At 39.5% G+C, this 11,866-nt stretch overlaps 1 protein-coding gene across 1 annotated transcript; it reads left to right on the forward strand.

The window, feature by feature from the left end:
* Positions 1–2,593: 2,593 nt before the first annotated feature.
* Positions 2,594–9,784, forward strand: LOC110964771 (pentraxin-4). The gene is made up of 4 exons (XM_022213586.2): positions 2,594–2,817; positions 4,019–4,197; positions 4,877–5,838; positions 7,435–9,784. The coding sequence occupies exons 1-4, from the start codon at positions 2,692–2,694 to the stop codon at positions 8,112–8,114; spliced, it is 1,947 nt and encodes a 648-aa protein (XP_022069278.1). The 5' UTR covers positions 2,594–2,691; the 3' UTR covers positions 8,115–9,784.
* The last annotated feature ends 2,082 nt before the right edge of the window (positions 9,785–11,866 follow it).

Here is an 11,866-nt window from a genome sequence, read left to right on the forward strand (position 1 = left end):
TTTTAAATCACTTACTGGTCACACTGTGTAGTTAAAGTAACTCCACCACTTAATTCCACTTTATCTGTGTCAATAAAGTCACAGTGTTGCAACCTGGTCATGACCAGAAAGCAGAAGAGGGGGGTCTACAGTGAGATTCCTAGATTGGGCTGTTCAAAGAGAAAGCAGAAGAAGAAGAAGAAGAAGAAGAAGAAGAAGAGATTCAGATCCCCTGCCAGTTGAATCAGGGGAAGAGGAAAGTACAGGCTGTTTCTCTCTCAGCCCACACATCATGAGATTTACTGCTTCACTGCAACAACATGCACAACTAAGATAAGATAAGATAAGATAGACTTTATTAATCTCACAAAGGAGAAATTTAACATTACAGGGGTCTTAGAAACAAAAACAAAAACAAAAAACAGGAGTGCAAAAGTCACGAAAGTGCAAGAACAAGATAATAAATATTGCACATAATAACAACTACACAGTAGTGTTATACAGTCTGATGGCAGTGGGGATGAAGGACCTGTGGTAGCGCTCCTTCTTGCACTGAGGGTGTCTGAGTCTCGTGCTAAAGGAGCTGCTCAGCTCCACTACAGTCCGGTGCAGTGGGTGGGAGCCGTTGTCCATGATGGATGAGAGCTTGGTCAACATCCTCCTCTCACCCACATCCATCACAGAGTCCAGTGGGCAGCCCAGGACAGAGCTGGCCCTCTTGGTCAGCTTGTTCAGTCTCTTCATGTCCCGCTCTGTGCTGCCCGGGGCCCAGCAGACGACAGCGTAGAGGAAAGCAGAGGCTACCACAGTGTCATAGAAAGTCCTTAGTAGAGGTCTGCACACTCCGAAGGACCTCAGCCTCCTCAGAAGGTGGAGGCGACTCTGGCCCTTCTTGTACAGACACACACAGAAGAAGATGCACATTTTTGTCATTTAGTGGAAATATTGTTTTTTATTAAGGCTTTTGCTGATTGTTGTCAAATTGTTGTGTCTCACAAGAATATTTGACTGGATTGAAACCTGACAACATACAAGTTGGAGTTGTAATGAGTGGTGAACTGTCAGAGGTTGAAAAAAAGGTAAGGTCACCTAAAACTGAAAAATAATGTCAATTTCAGAATTATACAAAAAGGCCTTTTTCAGGCAGCAAGAAACGAATTCACGCATAAAGCTGTTCTGCAGCAGTAGAGGTTCATCAAGCCTTGAAAGTTGGTGCTACCAAATCCTGCAGGTGTCCCAGCTTTTCTTGATTACTTACAATTCCCTCTGTCTGCATAAAAGTAGTGTCGGAACCATACCCTCAAGAGCATTATTTGAACAGTATTGTACTGCAGAAAGTAGTATGTTGCTGTATACATGGAGAGGAAGAGGCAATTAACAATAGAAGAGAGACAGGCCATCATAACAGTTAAAAATGCAGGTCTTTCCGACAGAGACATTGTGAAGAAAGTCAAGGTGTCAGTGAGGTTCCTTCACCATCAAAAGACACTCAGAAACTGGAGGAAATTTGCAGGTTTGGCAGGTTGAATTGCAGCAAGAAAGTCATTGCTAACACATCAGAATAAGAAACAGAGGCTTATGAAACACTACCAATGGACTACTGAAGACTGGAAGAAGGTATTATGGACTGATGAGTCAAAATTTGAAATCTTTGGTTCATCAAACTGTATTTTTGTACTGAAAGTTATGGCTCCTCAGTGTGGAGCATCAACTTTCAAACATGGAGGATGAAGCTTGATGGTCTGGGGCTGTTTTGCTGGATCCATGGTCAGTGACTTGTACAGAGTGAGAGGAACCCTGAACCCAAACAGCTACCACAGCATTCTGCAGCGCCATGCAGTACCCTCTGATATGTTCCTAATTGGTCAGGGGTTCATCCTACAGCAAGATAATGACCCCAAATATGTCCAAACTATGCCAGAACTGCCTTAGGAAAAAAGAACACAATGGTGAGCTTGAAAACATGGAGTGGCAGCACAGTCACTCCAGACCTAAACCCCATGGAGCTGGTTTGGGATGAACTGGACAGAAGAGTGAAAGCAAAGCAGCCAACAAGAACCACACATTTATGGGAACTTCTGCAACCGAGTTGGGAAGAACTTTCTGAAGAAAATTTGATTTCCATTGTGGAAAGAATGTCACAAATGTGTTCAGCTGTTATATCTCCCAAAGGTGGCTACTTGGATGAGTCAAAAGTTTAGAATACAGTTTGGTTTCTAAATTGATTTTTTTTTATTTCATTTGTTTACTTGTTCTACTCTTTCATTTCAGAGTACAATGAGACATCAGCATGCATAATTTTCAATAAAAAGCTGGAAAAATGTGGGTGTTCTAAAACTTTTGGCTGGTAATGTGCATTAAAGTAAGTGTAGTGATGTGCCTCAGTAAACATGCATTTCAGTAAATACTTGACATCAGATTATTTGGAGCAGTTTTCTTCTCCTTCCGTTGTGTTTGTGTGCAGAGCAGCAGCATGATACAGAGTGAAGCTGAGAACCTGTTAAATCCATCTGCATTTCCTCTCAGCTCCCCAGTGATGCTGTGGAAAATGGAAAGTGTGTCTGTGGGAGTGTTTTAGTGCACTTTGTGTGTTTATACAGTGTGAATCAAGACCAGCCCTTTACAGCTGGATCTTTCTCTCCTCTATGTGTTCTATCACTTCTCTGCAGGAACCCTGACTCCCAGCTGCATCTGTCCCTGCTCTGCTGCACTATGGGCGGCCTCAGGACCAGACACCGGCTCCTGGTCCTGGTTCACATACTTCTGCTGCAGCTTCAGTCTGTAAAGGTTCAGGGAGTCGATCCTGTGTCTCACAAACTACGACGACTCAACGAACAGGTCAGTTTGAATGCAGCTGCGAGTCATGTTGTGAATCAATAGTGCAACAGTTTGTGTCACTTTGACTTTTATGGGCTTATTGCTTCTGCAAAAATGGGACTTATTGCACTTTGAGTTTTGTTTTTAATGATGTATTATATGCATGTAGGCAGCATGATAATAGAAATGGAAACTAAAGTGCATTCTTGTAAATTCATTATGAACAAAAACTATGCAGCACCAGGTTTGCTGCATTATTGACATTCATGTGCTAAAATGTATTGTCTAAGGTGAAATATTATGGCTATGCTATCAAATCATTTATTACAGAGCAATTATATCAAAGATTATATGGACTTGAGAGACTGTTTTAAAAAACAAACCACCATTTTGTCAAGAGGCAATATGTTCCATTTTAAATTTCATTTTATGTGTGCTTATTTTATTAAGACTAACTGAAAAATCATTTGGGATCATCCAAGAGTTTAATTACTGATTAACTAATGTACAACATTATTATAGCAGTCATTAAAGCTACACAGAAATTTAGTAAAGTACTGTTAACTCTGCAGCATCCACCTCCAATTTCTGGCTATTAAGCTCCCTTTAAAGCACATCAAAAAAAGGTGTAGGCGAAGCAACATTTGTTTTTGTATAAATATATATATTTCTGCTTTTTACATTTTATATGAAGCAGCAAGACAAAAAATAAAATTAAAATTCATATGGTATATTTATTGCAAAGTTTACCTAAAAGCCCCAGTTGTGTCTGTACTTCTGTCAATTATTATTACTCTTCCAAAGAGGCCGATGTGACGATCGGCATCGGTTTGTCTGCCTGTTTGTCTGTTAGCAGCATTGCTCAAAAACGGATTAATGGATTTTGATGCAATTTTCAGGAAAGGTCAGCAATGACACAAGGACCAATTAATTAGATTTTGGCAGTGATGCAGCTTATAGTCTGGATCCTCTGTTGGAAATCATACAAAAACTGAGCAGCCTTGTTGGAGTGTTGTGCTTTCTGAATGCTTTTCTAGTTCATTCTGCAAAAGCACTGACGGTTGGCAAAATGATGGCAAAACTCTTGCAACAATAAGGATGATAGGTTATGACAGAAAATTGTATGCAAAGTTCTTTAATTCTTCTGGAGATTTTGGGTATTTTCCTGACCTTTGTTTCAAACAGCTGCAGAATGACTCATGGAAATGTTCTACTCTGGTAGTTCCATCAGTTCCAGGCTTTGACCCAGGCTCGTTTGGACTTGTTGGTCCTGAACCAGAACAGGAACTCCTCGCAGGGGCTGGAGAGTCGTGTTAAGGCCCTGAACGAACATTACCACCGCGTGTCGCAGGACCTGGAACATCTGAAACACGGCACTGCACAGGAGGTAGACGGTCTCAGGTTAGAGCTGAATGTTCTAGATAGATGTAATAATGTGTGTGTGGGTTGATACAGCAGAGATGAATCCCTGTACACTGGTAGTATTTGACCAGAAAAGGCTATAAAGTAGATACCAGAGAGGAGACAAGAAGACGTGGGAGACTTGAGGTAACAGGAATGTCCAGTCCAGAAAATGTCAAGAATCTTCAGATTTTGACAAAATTGCACCTTGCAGTCTGACATGGGTCATAATATGTCAGAAATTTCTTTTGTTAGGGCATTTTAAGTGTTTTTCTTTTCATGTTTGTCCTCTTTCTTAGGTGGGAAAGTGCTAATTAACAGAACAAGTTCTAACAACAGTCTCTAAGTTTCACCCAAACTAGTCAGTATTGTTGATATGTGAAGATCTAATATGTTGCGGCAGATTTAAAACTGTATTTACAAAGCAATGTGGAATTTATACAATACTGTTTTAGCATACATTTCTGAAGCAGTTGATGTTTTCCATATATTAGAATCTCTGTGAAGATAGGGTATATTTTCAATAGAACTATCACATATGCAAGAATATAAAAAACTAGGTATGTCATCACTTGATTGATACCCATCATACATTTCAAGTGAGATACAAATACTACAGTTCAGGCCAGCAATAATACCTTAACAACATGAAGTTTTCTCATGTTGATTATAATCCCAGAGAGTGGACTACAAAGCTGGAGAAGAAGAATAAGCGGATGGAGAGTCGATTGGCTTTCATGGAGAGAAGTTTGTGGGACAACTGTTATCAGAAACTGAAGCCTGATCCTGGTCAAGACTTCTCCAACCTCACGCTGGAACTCCAAAGTCAAGAGGAGAGACTTGGTGCCCTTCAAGTCCAGCGTGATGAGCTGCTCATTGGACTGAAAGGGTTGCAGGAATCCCTGAAAAACCAGGCGCTGCGAGTTGCCCGACTGGAAGGCCGGCTCAGTGAGGTCCTTGTCCAGTGGAATGGAAGAGGAAAGGTCAGAGGGTCGGGGAGGGCGGGTCTTCCTGTCAGCTCCTATGTCACACCTCAGGAATACTATGAACCACGCAGGAGAAGTCAGACACAAAGAGGAGGGAGGCCTGAAAGGACTCTGGACGTACAACCCAGACTAGAAGGTACCGACCAGACTGATGTTCACTCACAGACCAAGCAGCATCAACAACACACAACAAACCAGCCTAAGCATTCAAAAGCCCAGAAGCCAAGAATTCAGGCACAAGTTCACTTTCCAAATCCTAAACCTCATTCTGACCCGTTCCATCCCCAGTCGCAGATCCAGACTCGGACTCAGACTCGGGCCTATCCAACGAAGCAGCCTCAGCACAACACTGTGTCTTATAATCAAGCCCAGGTCCAGCCTCATTCATACCATCAGAAACAACCCGACTCACAAGTCCACAAACGACCCCCTTGGACCCAGCAGCTCTCCGAGATTCCTCTCCATCCTGAACCCAACAAAGACCTACAGAACAGGACCAGTCTAGAGGATCCAAAGCCAATTGCAGGCTGGTGGGATGAAAGACAGGAGGTCAAAAGCAACACAAAGAAAGAGACTGCAGTGATCCACAACCTCCTGCAGATTCCTGTGAGGCACAAGATCCCAGCACAGCCGATCCCCAAGAAGGATGCAACCAGTAAGAAAACAGCACAACACTTGCATTTTCAAAATATTACATAATGTAAAAGCAGCACATTTTTTTCTGCCTAAATGCCAATTATATGTCAACCTACTTGTGCCGTGTATAGACTTTGAGTCTCATTCAACTATAGTTTGTAGTTTGGGGGTTTTTATTTTGCATTTATTGATTATTAAAACATTCCAGCTCTACTACTTACTGTTGTGCATAGTAGCTTTATGCCGTAGGTTCCTGACCAGATGGTGTGTTTCAAGGGTGTTCAGGGAAAAACTACAGAGTGATTCATCCATCTATCCATTATCTTTACATCCCTTAATCCTCATTAGGGTCACGGGAGGGGGCTGGAGCCTATCCCAGCTGACTTATGGTGAAGGCAGGGGACACCCAAGACAGGTCACCAGTCTGTCACAGGGCTACATATAGAGACAAACAATCACTCACATTCACACTTATGTACAATTTACAGTTACCAATTAATCTCAGCATGTTTTTGGACTGTGGGAGGAAGCTGGAGAACCCGGAGAAAACCCATACATGCACAGGGAGAACATGCAAACTCCATGCAGAAAGATCCCGCGAGCCAGGGGTCTTCTAACTGCACAGCAGAACTGCTCAGAGTGATTCAGCAAATTGAAAAAAAAAATAAAATGCAATACATTTACAAATTTGCATTCAAGAGGATAATCTAAATGCCTGTGGCTTTCAGAAGAGTTAATTGCAACAGCTCAAAGTCTTTGATAAATGTTTAAAAAAAATCAGTATCTATCGGCAAGTGGTATTACTTCATCTCTCCATCTAAACATGTAGCAGAATCAAAATCAGAATCAGTTGTGTTGGCCAAGTATGTACACAACATAGAAGGAATTTGGCTACGACCATTTATGCCACTCTAGGAATAAGGAAATGAGAAAAATAAAATGATAATACAAAAATTTTATAGATATTTATAAAAGTATACATACACTACCATTCAAAAGTTTGGAGTCACTTAGAAATGTCCTTATTTTTGAAAGAAAAGCATTTTTTGTCAATGAAGATAACATTAAATAAATCAGAAATATAGTCTAGACATTGTTAATGTGCTAAATGACTATTCTAGCTGGAAACAGTTGATTTTTAATGGAATATCTCCATAGGGGTACAGAGGAACATTTCCAGCAACCATCACTCCTGTGTTCTAATGCTACATTGTGTTAGCTAATGGTGATGAAAGGCTAATTAATGATTAGAAAATCCTTGTGCAATTGTGTAAGCATGTGAATAAAAATGTGAGTTTTCATGGAAAGCATGAAATTGTCTGGATGACCCGAGACTTTAGAACGATAGTGTATACACAGTGGTGCAAAATGACAATAGGTAGTGTGAGAATAGTGCTAAAAACTCACATCCACCAAAATAAACTGCATATAAAATGTATGTGCAAGGTGTGAGGCAGAGTCCTGAATGTCTTGGATTTGACCGGATTGAGTATGTTTGCCAGTGAACTGTATCAGCCTTGAGATGTAATTTAACTGTAAATCAAAGTGTTTTCATAAGGAAGGGTTGTTTTTTACATGCTAATTGTGAATGAATCTGTGATCTCTCTGTCTGCAGTCTGTAATGTGGACTCGGTGCTCTTGTTCCCGTCGGCTTCTGCAGAGAACTACGTCACCTTTTCAATTAGTCTTCCAGACCTTCCTGAACTTTCTCTCTGCCTGTGGCTCCATGTGGAGGCTGCACATGTTGGCACTCTGTTCTCCTACGCCACTGATGACAATGACAACCAGTTAGTTCTGTATGGACGCAGCTCCACAGACTCTTCTACACCTTTCTCTGCTTCTTCTTCCTCATCTACTTCCTCACCCTCACTGGACTTTGTCATCGGAGACCCCGTCTATCGTCGCCTCCCTGTGGTGACGCTACTGGACGCTCGCTGGCACCACCTCTGTGTCCTTTGGTCGTCCATTCAGGGTCGATTCTGGCACTACAACAACCGCCGCCTGGCCTCCTCGGGCTCTAACTTCAGGAAGGGCTGGGAGATTCCTGGAGGCGGATCTGTGGTGCTGGGACAGGAGCAAGACTCTGTTGGTGGAGGGTTTGATCCAGCAGAGGGCTTTGTTGGGAAAATAGCAGGGTTTAGGGTGTGGAACCGGGTGCTGAGCCCTGCAGAGGTGGAAGGGGTGGCAGAAGGGAGAGGGGTGCCCAGAGGAGTGGTGCTGGACATGGAGGATGTAAAGGAGGTGCATGGGGAGGTGCAGCAGGTGGCCTGTGAATGCTTAGAGCTCTGTGCCTGAGGTAGTTCTGGAGGAGGATTCCTGCTTGAGGCCAAATATTCCTTCTGTTAGACTTTTTATTTTTTATTTTCCATGTCCTTGGATGTAGACCCTCCAGTGGGTGTCAAGCTCACTTTAATTCAGGGGCCACATAAACCCCAGTGTAATCTCAAGTGGGCCACACCAGTAAAATCAGAGCATAATAGCCTATAAATAACAAAAACTAGAAATTCTTTTAGTGCAACAAAAGTACATTCTGAAAATCTTTGTGCAAAACACTGTGAACAAATGGAAATTTCTTAGAAAAAATAAGTGCAATTTCAACACTGTTATGCCTCAGTTTATCATTTATACATGTACGTTACGACTTACAAATCACAGAGTATCTACAGACGCACAACACATTCAGTCACAGGAACTAAACAATCTGGTATTTTACTTTATGATCAAAACAACTTGTCCAGATGTAGAAATTATTTAAAATTTGAGTTCATTTCCACATCTGTGTAGTATTCCTGACCACCACACAATACAAAATAAAGTGGGAACTATAAAGGAAGAAGATTAAGTTTTCCCCCTGCCTTGTAAATGTATTCAATTTATACATAAAAGTACACAAAAGTTGTGGCAGTGCAGTTTTTGTTGAAAAATTGCAGTTAATGTCTGTAATTTTTACACTTAGCAAAAACAACCTGTGTGTCGGATTGAACCCTCTATGGGCTGGTTTTAGCTAGCGGACCGTATGTTTGACACCCCTACTCTAGTGCATTATTGTTGGACTTACATACATCACAAAACTTCTTTATTCACCAAAACAAAACACTAGCATGGTATCAGTTTGTGCTCAGCAAAGCAGGAAAGTCAAACCTGCCACCACCCAAATTAGCCCAAATTGAAATGAGCCACTCCAGCTAAATGTACGAATGAGGCCTTGGCAGAAAGAAGAGTGTCAGAAAACCTGGAATTGATGCAGCAGAAGAGCAGTGGGCCTTTAAGGTCAGTAAAAATGGGGGATCTGGGTCTGCCTAAAGTAAAAAAACAACAACATTTTTTCAGTACAGTTTAACAGCTATCGAGAATTTGACAGTGTGTGTTTAAGTTTCTCTTCCCCCAAAATACATGAGACACAATAGAGAACACATGCTGTTTTTTCTGCAAAAAGGACTTCTTGAATCCCGTGATAAGGAAATGTGTCAGTGTTTTTTTTGACCCAGATAAGACGAGATCGATTTTTATTCACCCCGAAGAAAATTTATATGCCAGATGTCACTAAAAAATGACAACAGTATAAATAACAATTTTAAAAAAGTTGAATTTGTAAAAATTTGTCAACTTTAGAAAGGTAGAAGAGTAATATTGTGCATGATATGTGGAAAGTGAAAGTAGGAAAGGGGAGGAGATTGAGGATGCAGGCATCCTTATGGGATTTAATGTCCATTACTTTTAATAACTTTGTAAGTGTCACAGCAGTGGATTGTTGTTTGAAGCTTTTCAGATAGACAAGAAGAATTTTAAAACAACAATAATATGTATTAATTGAGTGTTAAAGGAATAGGAAGGCACCTTGTTTAATTCACTTTTGTTCCTTTTCTTGGATTTTAAGTCTTGATTGTCTGTCGGTGTGTCTTATGGACTGCCAGCGAAATCTAACGTTTTTTTATATGAATTAAAGCTCTGTGAATTTCTCTGTGCCTTTGTTTTGTCATTTTGTTTGGTGCAAAAGTCAAGTGAAATTCAAACACCATCACCTCTGGACTCTAACTAATATATTAGCTTCCATATTTTCTGGGATCGGATGTAAATCTTTAGTCGAACAGAATATGAGAATGTGTGGAAATTTTCTGGAGTACAGGTTATATGTTGTTTGTTTATCAAATGCAACACATGGTTAGAGGATAATATTACAGTTTTTACTCCACTACTAACTCTAATCTAATCTAATCTAATCTAAATGCTAACAACACTGTGAGCATCTTGATAAAACAGTGTATTATATAACATTATATAAATTTAATGTTAGCATATAGGATTATTGATATATTTGTAATGTGTATTAAGATAGAAAAATACTCAAGTAGAATTTGAAATGAATACATAATAAAATAAAAATATTAAGAAGTGTTATCAGTGTAAGATGTTCATTTGCACAGCAGATCATTAAAAAAGTAGTATTTCCACTTTTATTATGGATACTTTGTCCAGCAATATAAGATGACTTTAGCTGATAATATTATCTAATATAATAATAAAAATTGTAGATATAAAAAGACTGATGTTCTAGATTATAATTATTTTTTACAGTGATCATGACTAAGCCTGCATTTTGTAAATAATATTGGTAAAAATCCTCATATCTTGAGCATATTAGCATGTTAATGTTAGCATTTAATAATACAAATATATATAAATCTATTGCATTTGGAATGCATTGTATAACAACAAGAACAACAATAATAATAACAATACAATAAATTACAACTCTATAATGCAGTTTTCTTTATTGCACTGCATATGTTTATTTTTATTTTCTGTACAATGTACATTTTTAAAAATATTTTATGCTTGTATTTTTTATTTACATTTATATGTTTATGTGGCTATTTCTATTCATGTCTATATTGTATTTTTTGTACTACTTAAATTTCTGAAATTTTGAATGTTCTAGATTTTGATTATTTTTACAGTGATAATGAGTAAGCCTGCATTTTGTAAATAATGTAGGTAAAAATCCTCATATCATGAGCATGTTAGCACATCAATGTTAGCATTTAATAATGCAAATATATATATAATTCTGTAATATTTGAATAATAATAATAATAATAATAATAATGAAAACAACAACAACAATAATAATAACTAGACAATTCCCGCTGGTGCGGAAATCGTGGGAGGGGCTCGGGATGGGTGCATGTCCGGAGAGGCATATTTCGGGATTTTCCGGTCCATCACAGACTTTTGTTTTGAAATTGTGCTGGGCTTTTATTTTGAAAGGCAGAGACAGGAAGATCTCACCTGGTCAAAATTTGGATTGGAGTTACTATAAAGGCAGTGTGAAGCTGAGAGGTTTACCTGGCGTTTTCCAGTCCGTCGCAGGCTTTTATTTTGAAAGGCAGAGACGGGAAGATGTCACCTGGTCAAAATTTGGAATGGAGTTACTGTAAACCAGGGGTGTCAAACTCAGTTCCTGGAGGGCCATTATCCTCGATGTTTTAGATGTTTCCCTCTTCCAACACACCTGATTCAAATGATCAGCTTAATTAATAATGTAATTAGAGTAACAGGGTTGCATTTCCTTCAGACAACTCATAAGCGACAACCAATTAGCATAATTTACTTGTCTTAAATGTATTACTATATTGTCTGGAATATAAATTACTATTTTTTTCTTTTATTACTACCAGGTATCAAACCACTGCCAGGTGAAATGTATGCACAGAGTGGGGGAAAATAATTTCTTCTGGCCATTGAGGGATGATCTTCATTGGTATCCCTTTGAGGATGTGCTGTCCCTCATTCCTCCTCCAGAGAATGTTACCTCACGTTATATGGCCATTGCAAGAGAGGTGTGGGATGCTCTGGCCAGCCACGAAATTTAAACCTGGACATCAGCTTTCTATGACATTGATCAGTTCATGACTACTTTTGACATCCTCATTCATTTTTATAGTTGTCTGCCTACAGTACTACTGTTTTTCATGTTTGACTATTGAATATTTGATCAGATCCAGTTGCGGTCTGAGTGACATGTTGATGTATCATTCCTACTCACT

The sequence above is a fragment of the Acanthochromis polyacanthus genome, chromosome 21 (assembly GCF_021347895.1).
Source record: "Acanthochromis polyacanthus isolate Apoly-LR-REF ecotype Palm Island chromosome 21, KAUST_Apoly_ChrSc, whole genome shotgun sequence".
NCBI lineage: Eukaryota > Metazoa > Chordata > Actinopteri > Pomacentridae > Acanthochromis > Acanthochromis polyacanthus.